General features: G+C 32.8%; 1 protein-coding gene across 7 annotated transcripts in view; it reads right to left on the minus strand.

Moving 5' to 3' along the window:
* Window positions 1-2,455: 2,455 nt before the first annotated feature.
* Window positions 2,456-20,620, minus strand: part of ZNF280D (zinc finger protein 280D) — a 131,076-nt gene continuing 112,911 nt past the window's right edge. For 5 of the 7 annotated variants that reach the window (XM_073877061.1, XM_025883947.2, XM_025883948.2 and 2 more), the window contains 2 exons: window positions 8,279-8,334; window positions 2,456-5,448 (listed from right to left, as the gene is read on the minus strand). In XM_073877061.1, the coding sequence (XP_073733162.1) occupies window positions 4,824-5,448; window positions 8,279-8,334 (681 nt within the window). In that variant the 3' untranslated portion in view covers window positions 2,456-4,823. Of the gene's footprint in view, window positions 5,449-8,278; window positions 8,335-17,937; window positions 18,689-20,620 lie in introns of those variants that run through there. The other 2 variants (XM_073877065.1, XM_073877064.1) reach the window with 2 other exon arrangements.

Genomic DNA, 20,620 nt, shown 5'->3' on the forward strand with positions numbered 1-20,620 from the left:
GTCAGAAGTTACTTTTGACTTACAATTCGTTGGCCAGGAAATAGTCATATGACCACACACTAGAAATATATGGTGAATAGCACGAATGAAAATCACATTAGGTAAAAAAAAAAAAAAGAAAGAAAGAAAGAAAGAAAGAAAGAAAGAAAGAAAGAAAGAAAGAAAGAAAAGAAAAAGAAAAAAAGTTGACTGAAGAGTCAAAGAAAAAAATCTAGATAAATAAACTCTTAACTCAGGAGTTCATGCTGGAACAAGAGGCTGCCCACAACCATTTTGGGAAGATAATTAAAATTAAGTATCAGTGTTTTTCAACATAAAAACTGAATACCCTTCAATATAATATTGCACTTAGAATTCTAGTACAGGTAATAACAAATGTAGACCAAAATTTATGAACTGAGAGCTTCCCTGTTGTGTTTGTAATAGCAAAAATACAAGAATGGTTATAAAATTATGATATATCTATATAAAAATATAGTGCAGGTGCTGGCAAACTTTTTCTTAAAGTGCCAGATTTAAGCTTTAGGCTTGTGAGCTATATGGTCTCTGGCCCGTACAACTCTGCTGTTGCAGTGCACAAGCTACAGCAGACAATAGGCAAACAAATGATATGGCTGCTTTCTAATACAACTGTGTTTATAAAAGCAGGTGGCCAACTATGGGTCAGAGTTTGCTAGCCTCTGATACAGAACAATTAAAGTCATGTTTTTAAGGCAGGGGGTGAAGACTTAAAATATTTAAAAAATTTAAAATTATAGTTTAAATTCTCCCAAATTCTCCACAAATGGCAAGTTTTACTCTAATATTTGGGGGGTGGGAGGGATTCATTTTTAAAAAGTGGTTGGATTGGGTGAGTAATGCAGTCAGTTTTTCTGTTCTGTTTTTGGAAAAGCCAAATGACTCCAGATGTGTCTGGCGTATTTTCTGGAAACCAAAATCCATGGTAACTTCTGTGATCTGCAATTATCCAGGACATTAACATCATAGCTATGGCTTCATTTATAGCTTAGTTCAATAATCTTCTTAATGATGAAGTAGGTCATTATTCATCACACAGTGTGTCATCGAAGAAGACTAACTTATTCTTAGTATATTCTTTTAAATAATGAAAGTGATTTAATGATACTTTTAACAAGCAATTAAAAGTTAACTTTACCTAACTGTAAAAGTAATTTCTCAGGATACCTTATCCCTCTATGATGTTCCATGTGTTGCTACAGATGTGTTTAATTCTTTACAAGATGACCCTAGTGAAGTATCTTTTAATTTATAGCTTCTGAGCTGATAATTAAACATTGTCATAACTTTTAAAGATCTACTTGACTATTCACTTTGTCTACATGGACCTGCAGATATGCCTCACTTAAAAAAATACTTTAAAAAAATAGTTGTTTCTCTCTTTTAATACATACTTTTAATAGTATCTTGAATAGGTAAGTCAAATGATTCGTGTCTTAGCTGAAAAAACAAGTCTTAGTGTTAAAGTAATCTAGTAAAAATGAAATATTTGCAATCCTTCTTTAGTGCCTACACACATACAAAAGTCCTCCTTCATTGAAGTCAGCACGAGTGGTTTTGGAATAATAATTTCAATGGAACAAAAATGATCATGTCAACCATGAAGCAAAAAAATGACATTATAGAAGCCTACAAATATTTAATGATGTTAAAACTTCTATAATTATTATATAAAGTATATCTTTAAATTACTTGCTACCTTTCCTATTAATAATATATTCACTAACTACTCCTCCTGAGGTAAAATTCCTCAAATCCTATTAATAAAAGAGATCACTAGGGCCTTTTCCTTAGATTAAGAAGTCCTTCATTCCAAATGCATATAATCAGTGTATGAATAAATAAAACTATAATTAGTACCATCAATAGGAGGGTTATTTGCAAAAAGATAATTTATTTTAAAAACAGACATTCAGTATAAATGCTTGGAACTACAGACATGGTAGAAAAACACTAATTTCAGAATCAGATCCAATTTCATTCAAATCTTAGCTTTGTAACCTTAAGCAAATAATTGCTTAGATATTTGGTTTCCTCACTTTTTTACTTATAGCTAAAACAAGGTGATTTGTATCTTGTCAGTTCCTTTTTAAAATGTTTAGTCTTAAAAATTTTTATGGGATGAAAAAAATTCCAATTTCCTCCCTCAAACTTTGGAGAGATGCAAAGGGGAAGAAATAACACAAAGATGGCATTCAGATTTTCAATGTAAATAAAAAGTATATCCCACAAAACAAATATAATGCTTCTTAGTGTCATGGAACTGCACTTAGAATCAATCGTAATTTTATTGTCAGGTAACAATAATACACTAAGACACCTTGGTAGGTAGTTCTTAGGCAGTCACTAGAGTGCATCACTGGCTCTCACTGTCATATTAAGGATTTCTTAGCACTCTAAAGCAGGCACAGGCGAACCACAATCCATGGGCCAAACATTCTTGTTTTGTAAATAAAGTTTTATTGGAACACAAACAGGCTATCATTTACATTTGCATCTACAGCTGCTTTCGAACTACAAGGAAGAGTTGAATAATTGTGACCACACGGCCCACAATTATTTACTATCTGGCCCCACACAGAAAGTTTGCTGACCACTGTTCTAAAGCACGGCTACTCAAAGGTTTGGTTTGCACACCTGAACTGTTTGTTCCTGAATGGAAATGAAATGAGATGGTGTGAGAATTATGTTAACCAAGTACAATGGTTATTTCAACGACACTTTTGTTTTCATTGCCAGGCTTTCTCAATGAAGGACTCACAGTCTGGTACAGGTTCCTTTTCTAATAGTGGGTAGGTATAAACAGCTCATTGATTAGCTACTTTAAATACCACTACTCTAAAGGTATAGAGCCACAGCAGAAGGAACTACCCAAAGCTCAAAGAGGTAACAGTGTCACTTAGAGACTTATCTTGGCACAGTGATCAAGGGTTTTGTAGCATTAGCTGATAGGTTTGGTAACTAATTAAATAGCATTCAGAAAAATGGTCTTAACAGATTTTCCTCCACTCTTTGCTCTTCCTAAGATTTAAATTACTCCAAAAATCTTGTCAGCTATAGATTTATGTTTCAACAAGGTGAAGTGTAACAGCTAAAGTCCCTCTCTCCCTATCTTTTCTTGGTAGTAGGAAAGATGAAAATACTTGACCCTCCAAAAACAACTTTTCAAGAAAGTAAGTCAATAATATATTTTGCCTATTTACCCTATTTGCTGAACAGATAGAAAACTATAATAGTAAATTATATTTCTCTTGAATTAAAAGAATTTTTAGAGTAAATCTATTCTCTGCAAACATTACCATTATTTTCCCCAGTACTTTAAGTCCTATTTTAAAAATAAATCATGCATCAGTTAAAAAATACAGAATGAAATCCTACCGCTAACTTTAACATGAAATTTCCTTGAACAAGTATACAATTTCTAAAGGCGCCAAAGGTAATCCGACTCAAGCAGTTTTCTGAAAAATAAAATTATTCAGGGACAGATTTTTATTGCAAATATTTACTCAAAAACTACTATATACAGCAGAATTTTAATAGCTGTTTAAAACGTTTAACATTCAGTGAAACAAAACTTAAGAATTCAAAGCACATTTTAAGAAGTAAAAATGTAGCATTTTAAATAAATTTTTTAGTACTTTAAAGCAAACTACTGTTATTCATATTATTTATTTCTATCTCTATTATTTTCTAGATGATAAAAAAAACAACTGAAAAGTCAATTTAGCAGCCATTTTATGGATAAAATAGGATATGGATAAATTAGGCTAAATATCCCAAACCAATTTTTTACATCACTGCTTTAGGTCCCATCTGAAGTTTCTATTTTACAATTAAAGAAAAAGTCACTTAAACATGGCATGAGCCAGGACATGTTTTCAGTTTACTGCTTTACAATATCTACATTATACCATACTTTGGTTTGGCTTCCAGACCATTTTTATGGGTCTATTTCTAAAGATCATTAAAACAATTAAAAGCATAATAGCTACAGGAGTTTCAACAATGGGTTTCTATTTTATACAACTAGCACACCAAGGATTTCTGCACAGCTTACACACTGACAAAAAGCACAAATATAAATTTATTATCTTAATAATTTCACTTTCACTGAAAGTTTAATTAAGGTAAGTTTACAGCCTGGCAGGCTAACACTTGTATGGAGGTACACAGATTCAAATATTCTGTTTACATGCTTCTGACAGTCTGGAATGTTATATTAAATCCAAAATTAATTTTACGTTCATCTAAATTCTCATTAGATCAATTAATTTAGCACTCTAAGCATGCTCCATTTACCAGCATCATACTCAAAATGAAGCCTTCTTTAACAATGCCTATCAGCCATTATTTTTAATCAATTATTCCCAAAAGGTGTGGGGTTTCCAAATTTCTTCCTTTAAGTTAACTGAAAAGAATACATAGGTAATAAAATCTTTTAGTTTAGGACTGATGGAAGTTTCAAAAGCTTTATTATTATAATTGATATTCTAATAATCAATTTGTACTGGCCACCAAGTTCTCCTCACAAACCATTAAATGAGACTTTTCCATTGCAAACTTAACTTCCACTAAAATTCTGTTATGTTTTAAAGGCTTCTTGGAAATCCACAGAAATCATGCTATTATCAGTGAATTGATTTCTTTAAGAAACTAGGTTGAACACAGGTAAAGTGTATATGAATGACTTCCTTCACATTTTTCTCTTTCTGAACTCTACATAACAGCACCTCTGAGCTCACCTGATAGCACTGTTCCAAATGTTCTTACCGTTGGTACACTAAACTTAGAATGACTAATAAATTTCAACTTCTTTCTTTTTCATCTGCCAGGTCTACTGTTGTCTCTGTTGCGCTACGGCTATTTTCTCCAGGAACACTGTCAATTTGATCAGACACTAAGTCATCAGTCTTGGCTGAAGGATCACCACTACCTTTCTGAAGAATCTCTGTGGCTTCATACTCAAGTACCTCTGATGGAGTCAAAGGTTCTAAATGAACACTGCCTTGCTCACTAACATCAGAACTAACAGATTCAGGTTCAACTCTTTTTCTCAAAAACTGATCAATGCTAACATCACCAGATGTTAACTGCAAATCCTTAATATTCTTTGAAGAAAACCTAGCTTCACTGGAGTTGGAATCTTCAATCTGATCACATGAAATTAAGTTTCCTGAACTTTGACACATCTTCAACTCTGTTTTCTGACAAATGTGTTCTATTTGTTTCTCCTTTTCTACTTTAATGGCATCAATATTTGAATCATGACTGAAGATATTCTTTAACCCCGTTTTCTGGTCTTCGAGACAGGTATCATTTTCCTTATTTGAAACTGTTATGCTTTCTTCACTTTTTGTTGCTAATGAGCCTTCAAATGAATTTGTATCACATCCATTTTTTTCTTCCTCTGAAGAAGCTTTATCTTGTTTACTGAAAAAATAAAGCCATTTATTATCTGTTTCTTCAGAACACGATATATTTAAAAACTATCGAAATAAAAACATGCTCTTAAAAAAATAAAAGGTCAAGGTACATTTGCCAAAAAGGAAAAAAATAATCCAGGTCCCAAGTCCTTGCCATGTTACAATTTAGGAGTGGCCATTTTCTTAGGCAAAAGAGTGAGAAACTCCAGAGTCACATGTTAAAAGGAGACCTGGGAAATCTATCAAAACTGGTTTTAGTCCTGGTAATCATTACTTTTATCTGTTCACACCCTGTCTTTAGTGGAAATTTAAGCAGTCTTATTAATTTGTATGAGTACTTTAAAGAAGAAGTGAATATATTTGGAAAAAAATTTTTTTAATGATTTATATACCCTCTTGGAATGTCTTACCCTATACAAAATCAAATAAGCATTCATAAACATTTCTCTAATTTTTAACAGTTTAACTTAAAAAAAATAAACACATGCCTGAAAAAAATATATGTAAATATACAACATGCGTATTATAGACATAAATATGTGTGTATACATAAATGTTTATGTGTATATGAGGGTGTCTGTGTGTTCCCTATTAACCTGGAATATTAACAGAAACTATATAGTGAATCATAAAACATTAGAAACAGAACACTTTAAAGAAGATCTCTAGGTCCTTATCTAGATGTTACAATACTTATTTTACCAAAAATAAATTTAATGATTACAGATATCTTATCTCTTCTCTTAATCCACCTGGAATTTGGACTTTTTCTGAATGAATTGACAAAATATCAAAGCAATATTATCAAATGGTCATTTATTATTTACTAAATTATATTTATATAAGTTAAATAAGTCTGCTATTTATTTCGTTCTGATCTGTCTTTATTCTTGGGCCAATACCACCTAGTCTTACCAATTATAGTTAACAATATATTTTATTATTTAATAGAGCAAATCACCTACTATCCACTACTTTTCTCTCTAAGTTTAATAGTTTAAAAATGTAAAAGACATTAGTACAAGGATGCTCATAAAAACAATGTTTAAAATGCAAATACAGAGGGGCACCTGAGTGGCTCAGTTAATTAAGCGTCTGCCTTGGGCTCAGGTCATGATCCCTGGGTTCTGGGATCGAGTCCCATGTCGGGCTCCCTGCTTAGCAGTGAGTCTGCTTCTCCCTTTGCCTGCTACTCCCCCCAGCTTATGCTCGCTCTCTTGCTTGCTCTCTCAAGAAATAAAATCTTAAAAAAAATAAATAAATAGCAAATACAGAAACAACCTAACATCTAACAAGAGAGCAATGATTTAATAAATTATGGTAGTAAATAGAAAAATATGAATCTTCCTTTAAACATCATTGGTTTCTAAACCAAATCCCATTAGCATTTTTTAACTAAATATTATTAAACCTATAAAATAATTTGGAAAATGACCTATCATGCATTACTTATTAATTAGTTATTTTCTATCACAGTAAGTTTTCTTTTTTCTTCATTTAGATCCTGTACATTTCTCATTTTTGTTGTGAATTAACTTTTTGTCCATTGTACTTTGTAATCACATGTTATTGGCATACTAAAACATTCAGATTTTTATACTAAGCTACCTTAATTAATACTCTCATTAATTTCATTCTTAGCTCATTTTCTTGGATCTTATACATCAATTATACCATCTATAAACAATTATAATATTTTCATTTAAATTTATATAATTATTATTTTTGTTCAGATCTTATTGGATTAGCTACAATTTACAGAAATGTTAAATTATAGAGAGGTGACTAGTCTGCTTTTTCAAACTCCTTCATTGAATTTTTGTTAACCAATGCCTGTGTCCCCAAATTCCAGGTGAAGAAAGGGACAGAACATTTTTCTAGTAAAGTCTAAGAGACACCTTGGTAAGGCCTTATTCCATAATTTTCTTTTCAGGAGCAATAGATTAATCTCATTCAGTTAACAAGCACCCTACCCCTGGTGCTGTACAGCTATGTATAAGATACACAGCATAAAGACAGACATGGGGAATTACTTAATTTAAAAGATAAAATAAAAAATTATCTTTACCTGGAATTAAGTTCTAATTAGAATGTTAGATTCTCTTTTGCTAAGAAAGCTTCTAAAATAAGATAAAAACAGAGAGGGAGGCAAACCAAGAGACTCCTAACAATAGGGAAAAAACAGGGTTGATGGAAGGAGGTAGAAATAGGTGAGGGGCACTAAGGGGAGTACTTGTTATGAATAGCACTGGGTGTTATATGCTAGTGATGAATTACTAAATTCTACCCCTAAAACGAATACTATGCTATATGTTAACTAATTTGAACTTAAATAAAGTCTTGAAAGTTAAAAAAGAATGTCTTGTGGTCTTTAGTGTTGATCAGAGCATTAAATTTTTTAAGGCCAATCCCTGAAGTCCGAAACTTTTATGTTAAGGTCCCACCACAGAAGTAGCTTTATAAAGCTTGTGAAAATACTTTAGCGAGAAAATATTTTAATATTACCTGTTTGCAAAACTTGTCCCCATTTTGTAACTTGTAGGATCCTGTAATTGTTTTCACTTAATAGGGGCAATTAAAATCTGTTAACATTTACTAGTAAAAATTTTTTACTAGTTAAAAATTTAACAACTATAAGATGTTTAAAGGATGTTGAAAAGATTTCAAAATTAAGGATCTGCAGTATGTTTTTGTTGTATTAAAATTTCAAATTTTTATTTTAGTTAAAACTAAAATAACATATAAAATAAAATGTCAATTAACTAAAATAACACAGGCCAAGTATCAGCTTTTTATATACTTTAATTTCAAGAGATTCAGTTTTTCCTTATATTTACCTTTCAGAATTTGATGTTTCTGTTTCTCCTTCAGCCATATTAGGTCTTGCAATTTCCTGAAATGATTAAGAATATGTTTCTTTTATATTCATGGTTAAACTTAAACTACTTTAATTATACTAAACTTTCTGGATTAAAGGAACTTAAGTGTGCAACCTAATATAGCAAAGAAATAGAAAAACAGTTTATTAAACTAAAGTATGTATTATATAATAATTCTCAAAATTAAAAGCAGAATTTTTAAAAATCTTTTAAAAAATACCTATAAGAATTTCAGTGTACTAGAAGTTTCTGAATCGAGGTCATGAAGCAGTTATCCAGTTATAACAATACCTGCTTTTCTTAGACTCTATGTAAAATGTGCACGATAATTACAATTAATTGAATAGAAAACTAGTAAAACACAACGTGAATTTGAATAACAAGTTGTATCCAAAGTATTTTATATAAACATATTAAATACAAACACTTATATGAAACATATCTGAAATTATGGTTTCATATGTGGAGTAATATTAACCCTGCTATTGTCAAACCAAGTAATATGAGATAGACAAATTAAATATTTTGCTTACTTGAAATGTTTTATAGGGAGAAAAGAATACAGTAAAACTTCAGTGAGCCACAGGCCAGGCTAACAGTTCATAACAATTACCAATTATTAAATACATATGATGCGTGAGGTACTATGTTAAGAGCTTTACACTATCTCATTTAATCTTCATATTAGACATTCTCAATTCCATTTTTATAATAGGAAATATAGCTATATAGGTTAAGTAGAAAACCCCAGGCAATAACCACAATAAATGGCGAAGATCCAAATCTAGGTCTAGCTCTTAACTAGTACAGTGATTGACTGAGGCCTGTGAAATTGATAATGGTGTATTAATCACATACATTTATTTATTTTTTTACTCTCCTAAAACTCTGCTAAAATGAGGCAAAGACATAAAACATTTTCATTCATAAAGACCATGAAAACACCAAAGCATAGTAACTGTCAATGAGATGTCAACAAATTTTTAGATGGAAAGTGGCTGGAGAAGTAGAAGTTGACTTTGCATGATGGAGGAATTTACAACTAAATATCTGAGTAGGGGAGTGCAAGAAGAAGACAATCAATTTGCTCAGAGAACTGAAGCAATCTGGTATTTGAAGGAATTCAGTACAAGAGCCAGTACATAAAAAATAAAAATGAAACACAAGGATTGCTGAGAAATCTAAATGCTCTTTCCCTAATTCACACAACAGATACCTATCCTTTCCTCTACCACAGAGGCCAAAGTAACTTTCTGAACTAGAGACAATTTAGACTTGTGAACACCAGGAATGGCAAAGGGAAGCCTTGAGGAAGTGAGAGAAAACAGAAAAATTTAGTCCAAGTCTATAAACTGAATAAAGGTCCCCACAGTTCTCCCTGCCTGGCTCCCAGAATGCCAGCAGCTGGAGGAATCACTCTTCACCACCAACAGCTAGACTCTAGAAGATTCTTTTTTGGAGAAAATTATCAGCCTCAAGCCAAACAAGCTTTCCCATAATGACTTTGAAAGCATCTTCCTCACCAAAGAATCAGTCAGCTCAGCATCTGATTTTCCTATGGTGAATTCTAAACAATTCCCATACAGACCGTGCAGATTGTGTAGAGCATTAATCCAGGAGGGTTAACTAAGCTTCACATTATAATCCATGGCAGTAGTGTGTTTCACAGACACCTCGGGCCTCCAGGACACTTTCAGGAGGCAGGTGAAGTTAAAACTCTTGGTACAAAAACCACAGTGAGTAAACATGCTGGCATGCTGGCATCTTAACATGAAATCAAGGCAGTGGCATCAAACCAAAACTACACTAGTAATCATTGTATTCTTCACTGGCAAACACCAGCAGTAAAATTCACTTTATTAAATATCAATCTTTGAGTTCATGTCTTTCTAATATTCTGTGTGACAAAAAAGGAAGTATGCATAAATCATTGCTATTGTATACTGAAACACTTGGGTCTATGATTGAGTTGCAAGCTGAACTTCGGCACAATTTTTTCACAGAACATCAGTTTTATTTTAAAGGATGACCGTCCAAACTATGACTATTTAGACTTGGTTATTTAGGAGATATTTTCTTGAAAATTGACAAAGTGTGCCTATCACATCAAAGAAAACAACTGACAGTGTTTATTGCCAGTAATAAAATTCAAACAAATTAAATTTTAGGAAAACTTGTATTCACCATTGATTAAGTTTATGCTAATATTAAAGAATGACTTGGTATTATACATAAAACATGTCAACACGTGCAAAATTTATGTAACTCAGTGAACCAATATTTTTTCCAAATGACTAATCAATGTTATAAAATCATGCATGAATAAAAGATCCAGACCGACCAATAGATTTTAATGTATCAAAGCATAAAAAGTTCAGTAATATGGAATGAGATTCCACATAGCAAAAAACCTCTAAGAAAACTTCCACTTGTCTATTTTTGATGTAGTATAAAAAAAATCACAATTATTTGAAAAGATTATTGAAGTACTAGGTAAGGCTGGATAGTCTTCATATATTTCAACCACAGTAACTATCACAACAGACTGAATGCAGAAACATGAGAATCCAGTTTTCTCCTACTTAACTAGACAGTACAAAGATATGCAAAAGTATAAAACAATACCAGTGTTCTAAGTTTCTTGTGTTTTAGAAAAGTTATTTTTCAGAAAAAAATGTGTGATTTATGTAACTATATAGTAGGTTTATTAGTTTGATTTTTAAGTTACAATAGTTTTTTAGATCTCAGATTTTTAATTTCTAACATAGTAAATCTAATACTTTTTGAGAGTATATATAAATAGTACCCTTTGGAGTTATGCAGTGCACAACCTGTATGACTATATAAGGCAGCCCTGTCTCCATACTCAACAACAAGTTTTCAATGAACTCTGTAGTGCCTTACTCTAGTGTATGGGCAGCCAAGGATCACCACACCATTGAAGACATGCTTTATTTTTTATTTTTTTAAAGGTTTCATTTATTATTTATTTGAGAGTAAGAGAGAGAGAGCATGAGCTGGAGGGAGAGGGAGAGAGAATCTGAAGCAGACTCTATGCTGAGTGCAGAGCCAGACGCGGGGCTTGATCTTATGACCACGAGATCATGACCTGAGCTGAAACCAAGAATCAGATGCTTAACCAACTAAGCCACCCAGGCGCCCCTTGAAGACATCCTTTAACATCAGAAATAACAAAATAAATAGGAATAAAGAAAGGAGCTAGGAGACATCAGAGACATTGCTGGGAACAAAAGGAAAAAAATACAATAAACATTTAATATCCCCAAAGAAGTATAAGATGTTATTACATCCATTAAACAAGAACAAAAATTATGAAGAGAAAAATTGAAGAATAAAAGTATTAAAGAGCTCTTCAAAATTAAATATATGACAACGAAAATAAAGTTTAGAAAAAAATTTTAAAAAGACTGAATGAAAAAGACAAAAAGAGGGAAGGCAAGAAAGAAAGAATCATACAATTAGAGGAGTTAATGCAGGAAATATAGTGTCACATCAATAGGAGGAGAGAGAGAGAGAAAATGAGCAAAGAAAAGTGAAAATTTACCAAAGAAATAATACAAGAAAATTCGCCCCAAACATATATATCCAAATTACAAAGGGTTATTAAATGCCTACCATAATGAACGGAAAAAGGATTGGTGAACATATCATCATGAAATTTTAAAACACCAGAGATAGAGATAATCATTAAAGTTGCCAGAAAGAACAAAATAACCAAAATGCAAAGAAACTGGAGCCAGAATGGCATCAGACTTATCAAAAATAATACTTTCAAAATTGCATGGGAAAAATGATTTCTACATACTTTAGCCAAACTATCTTTAAGTAAATATAGTTTAAAATATGCAAGGAGTGAGAAAAGATGAGCCCCTTCTGAGAGAGTTGTTAGAGAACAAGTTTCATAAAAATAGGAAGTAAACCAAGAAAAAGGGAACTCCTAGTTCAGAAAATAGGATATCCAACACAAGAAAGTAGCAAAGGAAAATCCTGATACAATAAACTATGCATCAGGCTTAGAGAGCAACTAGTTTAAACTGAAGGAGATTTGAGAGGAGAGATCCAAACTCTCCAACAATTTCTTTTGGTGTGTGTGAACATTTGGAAAAAATACTTGCAAACATTAGACAAACAAATCACAACACTTTTTTAAAAACAGCTTTAGTGTATAGAGAACTAAACAAATGAGTCAAGATATATACTGTTTAACTTCATAAAAATAAAATAAAATATAGTAAAGGAAAAGAAATCATAGTAGTACTTCCTGGCTCAGCACACATAAAGGTCTCAAAAACTGTGATGTAACTGTGCTGAAATCAGTGTTATGCCAAGCCATATTGGAACTTGAGGTAAAAGGAAAAACACATACGCCTATATACATATTATTCTTTTTTTTATTGTGGTAAAATACACATAAAATTTACCATCATAACCACTTTTAAGTGTACAGTCAGTGGTATTAAATACATTCACATTGTTGTGTGACCATCAACACCATCCATCCCCATAACTTTTTTCATCTTGTAAAATTAAACTCTATACTCTAATTAAACAATTAACTCCATATTCTCCTCTTCCCCTTAGCCCCTGACAACTGCCACTCTACTCTCCATTCTTTATGATTTTGACTGTTCTAAGCACCTCATATAAGGGGAAGCATACAGTATGTCTTTTGGGACTGATTCATCTCATTTAGCATAATGCATTCAAGGCTTATCCACATTGTAGCATACTGCGGAATTTCCTTCCTTTTCACAGCTGAATAATATTCCTTTGTATGTGTATACCACATTTTGCCTATTCATTCATCTGTAGATGGATACTTGGTTTACTTCCATGTCTCAGCTATTGTGAATTATGTTGCTAGGAAAATGAGTGTACAAATACCTCCTTTAGTCTCTGCTTTCAGTTCTTTTGGGTATACTCAGAAGTGGAATTGCTGGATCATATGTATTTTTTCTTTTGAGGAACTGCCATACTGTTTTCCACAGTGGCTATATCATTTTACATTCCCATCAACAGCACACAGGGTTCCTATTTCTCTACATACTCATCAACACTTTTTTTTTTTTTTTTTTGACAGAGAGAGAGTTATATAGCGAGGGATAGAACACAAGCAGAGGGAGAGGGAGAGGGAGAAGCAGGCTCCCCAGAGCAGGGAGCCCGATGTGGGGCTTGATCCCATGACCCCTGCCTTCATGAGCTGAAGGCAGACTCTTAACGACTGAGCCACCCAGGCACCCTTTTTTTTTTTAATAGTAGCATCCTAACAGGTTTGAGGTGATATATCATATTAGTTTTTATTTGCATTTCTCTAATAATTAGTGTTGTTGCATATCTTCTCATCCTAGTGGCTATTTATACATCTTCTTTGGAGAAAGTCTGTTCAAGTCCTTTACCGATTTTTTAATTGGGTTGTTTTTGGTCATTGAGTTTTAGGAATTCTCTAAATATTCTGGATATTAACCCCTTATCAGATATATGATTTACAAGTATTTTCTTCCTTTTGTGGGTTACCTTTTTATTCTGTGGATAGTGTATCTGATGTACAAAATTTAAAAATTTTCATGAATCCAATTAGTCTTTTATTTCCTTACCTGTGCCTTTGGTGTGATAACCAAGAAATCATTGCCAAATCCAATGTCATAAAGCTTCTATCCTATTTTCTTCTAAGAATGTTATTGTTTTCAGTCTTACATTAAGGTCCTTGATCCAGTTTGAGTTAATGTTTGTATATAGTGTTAGGTAAGGTTCCAACTTCATTCTTTTGCATGTGGATATCCAGTTTCCCAGCACCGTTTATTGAAAAAGACTGTCCTTTCCCCATTGGTCTTAGCTACCTTGTCAAAAATAATTTCAGCCTATATTTGAGGCTTTATTTCTGGGCTCTTTATTCTATTCCACTGGTCTAGATGTCTGTCTTTATGCCAATACCACACTGTTTTGATTTCTGTAGCTTTGCAGTAAGTTCTGAAATCAGTGTGAGTCCTCCAGTTTTGCTCTTCTTTTTCAAAATTGTTTTAGCTATTTGAGGTTCCTTGAGATTCTATATAAATTTTAGGATGTGATTTTCTATTTCTATAAAAGTTTTTAAAAATGCCTTTGGGATTTTTGTACGGATTGCAATAAATCTGTAGATTGCTTTTGGTGGTATGGACATTTTAACAATATTAAGTCCTCTAATCTGTGAACATAAGTTGTGTTTCCATTTATTTATGTTTTCTTTCATTTCTTTCAGTAAGGTTCTATAATCCTATTTTACAAGTCTTTCATCCCCTTGGTTAATTCTTATTTCATTCTTTTTGATGCTATTGTTAAATGGAATTATTTTTGTAATTTCCTTTTCACAGACTGTTGTATAGAAATGCAACTGATTTTTGTGTGTTGACTTTGTATTCTACTACTTTGCTGAATTCATTTATTGGTTCTAACAGGGTTTGTTTTTTTTTTTGGTGGACTCTTCTGGGTTTCTACATAAACAGTTTTCTACAAAAACTTTCTTTTTTCCAATTTGGTTGCCTTTTGTTTCTTTTTCTTGACTAATTGCTGTTTCCAGGTAGAGTTAAATCTAGCTCTAAATGTCTGCCAAATCTAGTTGGCTTACTAAGTCCTCTAGTTCCTTACTTACATCTGATGGTTCTATACATTTTAAGTGGGTTGTTAAAGACTCCAACTGTTATTATAGAAAGTCAATTCTTCAATTCTGTCAGTTTTTGCTTCATATATTTTGGTGATTTGTCATTAGTTACATATTTATAATTGCTATATCTTCTTGCTGTATTGAACCTTTTATTAATATATAATGTCCTTTTTTTCTTGTAACCTTTTTTCATTTAGTCTATTTTGTCTGATATTAGTAAAGACACCCATGTACTCTTTTGATTATTATTTACATGGAATATCTATTTTATCCTTTCATTTTAACTTGTGTCTTTTAAAAAATTTTTTTTAAAGATTTTATTTACTTACTTGTCAGAGAGAGAAAGAGACAGCACAAACATGGGGAGCGGCAAGGAGAGGGAGAAACAAACTCCCCTTTGAGCAAGGAGCCCAATGCGGGACTTGATCCCAGGACTTTGGAATCATGACCTGAGCCGAAGGCAGACACTTAACCGACTGAGCCACCCAGAATCCCTAACTTGTGTCTTTAGATCTCAAGTGAGTCTCCCATAGACTGCATGCAGTAGGATCCTGTGTTTTTATCCATTTTGCCAACATGTCTTACAACTGGAGAGTTTAATCCATTTACATTTAAATTACTGAAAAGGAGGGACTTATATCTGTCATTGTGTTTTTATATCCTTATAACATTTTTGGTACTCATTTCTTCCACTACTGACTGTTTGTTTAGTTGATTGTGATGAAATGTTTAAATTCTTTTTTCGTTTCCTTTGTGTATAGTTATTTTTGTGTGTGTGGTCACCATGTGAATTACATTTAACATTCTAAGGTTGTCACCCTCTAATTTGATTTTATACCAGTTTAAATTCAATAACAAAAACTCTGCTCCTTTACAGCTCCATCCCCACCCCTTCTGACTGTTGTTACAAAATTACACCTTTATAAACTGTGTACCCAGAAATAAACTAATAATTATTTTAAAGGCATTAGTTTCCTAAATCATGTAGAAAACAAGATTTGGAGTTAGAAATCAAAGTTATAGTAATGCTAGCTTTTACACTAATATTTTTTCTTTTAATTATCTCTTAATTCATGTAGAAAACAAAAAAATAGTTACATTGTTACAATAATACTAGCTTTTGTAATTGTCCATGTACTTACCTTTATTGAGATATTTATTTTTCCATATATCTTTGAGTCACTGTGTACTGTCCTTTCATTTCACTATACAGGACTTCCTTGAGCATTTCTTGCAGGGCCGATCTAGCGGTCACAAACTCTCTTAGATTTTATGTAAGAATATCTCACTTTTGAAGGATAGTTTGTTTTTTAATTTTTTAAAGATTTGTCAGAGAGAGTGGGCACAAGCAGGGGGAGCTGCAGGCAGAGGGAGAAGCACTCCCTGCTGAATAAGGAGCCTGATGCGGGACTTGATCCCAGGACCCTGGAATCATGACCTGAGCTGAAGGCAGACGCTTAACCGACTGAGCCACCTAGGCGCCCCTTGAAGGATAGTTTTAACAGATATAAAATTATTGAGTTTTTTCTTTTAGCACTTTCAATATATTGATCCACAGCCTTTTGGCTTCCAAAGTTTCTAATGAGAAACATGTTGATAATCTTATTGAGAATCCCCTGCATGTGATGATTTGCTTCCCTCTTGCTGCTCTCAATATTCTCTGTCCTTTGAGAATTTGATTATAATGTGTCTCAGAGTGGGTCTCTTTGATCATCTTACTTGGAATTCACTGTGCTTCTTGATGTTTACATTCATGTATTTCATCAACTTAGGGAAGTTTTCAGTCATTATTTCTTTATGTCTTCGTCTTTGTCTCTGTCAAATATTCTCCAGGATGCCCTAATATGTATATTGGTCTGCTTAATGATGGGCCCCAACTGCCTTGGGCTCTGTTCACTTTTCCTCAACCTGCTTCTTTTCTGTTCCTCAGACTCAATACTTTCCACTGTTGTGTCTTCCAAGTTTGCTGATTCTTTCTTCTGTCTGCTCAGATCTGCCTTTGAGTCCCCCTAATGAATTTTTCATTTTCAGTTAATGTACTTCTCAGGATGTCTTTTTGGTTTTTCAGGTTTTCTCTCTCTTTAATATTTCCATTTTGTTAACATACTGTTTTCTCGACTTTCCCCACATATTCCTTTTGTTCATTGGGCATCTTTATGATAGTTTTTTTTTAAGTCTTTGTCTAGTATATCTGCCATTAGGTCTTTTTCAGGACCCAGTTTCTATTGCGTTTTTTCCTTTGAATGGGTCATACTTGCCTGTTTCTTTGTATGTCTTGTGATTTTTTTTTTGTTGTTGAACACTGGACATTTTAAACTAATAATGTAGTAACTTTGAAAATCAGATTATCCCCCTTCCCAGTGTCTGCTGTTTTTGTTATTGTTTTTGTTTCTTTTGATTGTTTTAGGCTGTCTCTGTTCCTGGGACCAACATGAGATGTAAACCTCAGGTCTTCTCAGGTCTGTTCTGAGCTTTTCTCTGGGTAAGTACAACCACTTTCTAATTTAACCCATATATGTGATTGTCTCTGAATATCCTAATCTTTAATGTCAGGCTCCTGAAAGGGGAAAAAGCAAAAAAATTAAGGGGAATCAAAGGGCACTCTACCTTTAAATCCCCTGGAAGTCACTCGAGTTATAAAGAGAGGGGCTTGCAACAATGAGGAGAGGTGTAACCTCAATGTGCCCACTTCTGTGGAATGTTGTGGTGAGAAGCATCAATTAGTGACAACAGCACAGATCTTCAATATTTGGAGGCCAGTACCCTTTTTGGCCACTCTGGTACCATAAGCTGTGTTCAAGCTGCTCCAGGAACATGTGCACAGCTGTCTGCCATGTGGCTGAGGGTAGGGGATGGGTAGCTGCTACTGTGCTGAATGCTTAAATTTACCGATATTAATTGCAACATACTGCCCAAGTCTTCCCCTGTGGAAGTTGCAGGCATTCAACAGACTATAGAATTCCAAAATACAGGAATATTCCATTTTATTGTACATCACAGATACTGCATTTTATTTTACAAGTTGAAGATTTATGGCAACCTTGGTGCCATCCAAGCATGGATGACAGCATATCTGTTTACTACATAATTTACCGAATGTTTTGAGCCCACTGTTGTGACCTACTGCTCAGAAAAAAAAAAGATTCCTTTCAAAATATTACTGCTCATTGACAATGTACCTGGTCACTGAAGAGCTCTAATGGAGATGTACAATAAGGTTAATGATGTTTTCATGCCTGCTAACACATCATCCATCCTACAGCCCTGGACCAAGGAGTAATTTCAACTTTGAAGTCTTATTATTTAAGAAATACATTTCGTAAGATTACGGCTGCTTATACATAGTGATTCTTCTGATGGATCTGTGCAAAGTCAACTGAAAACCTTCTGGAAAGGATTCATCATTCTAGATGCCATTAAAACATCCATGATTCATGGGAAGAGTTCAAAATATCAACATGAATGGGAGTTTGGAAGAAGTTGATTCCAAGCCTGATGGATGACTGAGGGGTTCAAGACTTCAGTGGAGGAAGTAACTGCAGGTGTGGTGGAAATAGCAAGAGAACTAGAATTAGAAGTAGAGCCTGAAGATGTGACTGAATTGTTGCAATCTCATGATAAAACTAATGCTGGAGGAGTTGCTTCTTATGGATGAACAAAAAAGTGGTTTCTTGAGATGGAATCTATTCCTGGTGAAGATGCTGTAAAGACTGTTGAAATGACAACAAAAGATTCAGAATATTACATAAACCTCATTGATAAAGCAGTGGCAGCGTTTAAGAGGACTAACTCCAATTTTGAAAAAAGTTCTACTGATCAGCCAGTATCCATCAACATGGAAGCAAGACACTTTACCAGCAAAAATATTATTACTTGCTAAAAGCTCTGATGATGTTTAGCATTTTTTGGTAACAGAGTAATTTTAATAAAGGTTATGTACATTGTTCTTTTAGATGCCATGTTATTGCATACTTAATAGACTATAATATAGTGTAAACATAACTTTTATATGCACTGGGAAACCAAAAAATTCATTTGACTTGCTTTATTGCAATATTTGCTTTGTTGCAGTGGTCTGGAACCAAACCTACAATACCTGTGAGGTATGGCTGTAGTTACATCAGACAGATTCTGCCAGTACAACTGTTGTGTAGGTGGAAGATAGATTCCTGGTGCTTTCTACTCTGTCATTTCCCTAGAATCCCAGAATTTTTTTTTCCCCCAAAGCATCAGTTGAAAAAGTGAAAAGTAGGTGTATTGAACTCACAAAAGTAATTTAAGTTTAAACATTTTTACCAAAACCAGAATTTATTATTCCACTTTACTGGCTTTAAGGGAAACATACACATCAATATTTTCAAATCTAGTTCTTTCCCTATCTTGTTTTCAAATAAGCAAATTGTCATGTTTACCAATTTCTCTTGACCAAGTGATGATTTTAAACAATTTAAAATTAACTTCAGCTATTGAAACATCTTTTACAGGATGCTACTGTGGCTAGTATTGTTTTAATATTTTGATTAACATTTTGCTAATCAGTTTTAGAGGACCCAAATACAATTCTTAGTTTAACATTACAATTTGTTGATACTGTGATAACCTATTTTACATGAAATTTCTACAGAACTTAACTTGTTAGGATATTTAAGAATGGAGTTGGTGGCTGCTTTTTGTAAATCAATGTCATTTATAGAAAATAACTTTTTTCTGGCCTAAAAATTCAAAATTTGAAGACACTTCATTTAATTTTTCATATGTATATTTCAAATATGAAGTTAGCACATTTATAATCTTAATGTCTATTCAATAAGCACTTTCCCTATACTTATCAATACTCTCATTCATTGATTCATGCATTTCTAATTTTATTTTGTCTAATTCTGAAATTCATGTGAATATTTACATCTCTTGCTCAAGTTTTATATTCACTGAACACATTTTAAAAATTGCTTTCTTTCATTTGTTGTAAACAAAGGGACAGGCCTTTTATTAAGCATACAGCTTTATTTATGGTCATTTTTCTGATTGTAGAGTTTATTAACTTTTGCCACTTTGTTCAAAATATCATCCCATACAGATAATTTGTGTAAAAATCTAGTATGTTTGTACCACAATGCTTTCGAGTTCAACATAATTTTGACATTTGATATTATACCTTTTCATATTTGATAAACATCTTTTCAATTTGTATGCAAAGTGTCTCAAGTGCATTTAATCTTGATGCCTATACCTGTATGTGATTTTAATTTGTTTTTAAAATAGACAGGAATATTCCATCTGCTTGTTGAATTACCCCACTCCCAAAATATATATCCTTTCTACAATACTAAAAGAGATAATCATATTTGAATTCACAGATAAGGCATTTTTTATATTAAATTATGATTATGAACTGAGCAAGGCACAAATTTGGCATAATTATATTGGGAAAAATATTGGCTTGTACACCCTTGTATACATCTGCCATATCTGTCCCATTATCATACCCCTAGGCAAGACAATTTTTATATAAATGTAATCTCTTCCTAACTTATTAATAAATTCATAAGCTAGACCATATCTACTTTTTCTTTAAAACAAAAACAGCTTTATTGAGATGTAATTGTCCAGTTTTTTCTTTTGTTTCAATCAAGTCAAATAAA

This window comes from Callorhinus ursinus, unplaced genomic scaffold, assembly GCF_003265705.2.
Source record: "Callorhinus ursinus isolate GAN/ISIS: 27379988/994484 unplaced genomic scaffold, GSC_fseal_2.0 scaffold25, whole genome shotgun sequence".
NCBI classification, from domain to species: Eukaryota; Metazoa; Chordata; class Mammalia; order Carnivora; family Otariidae; genus Callorhinus; species Callorhinus ursinus.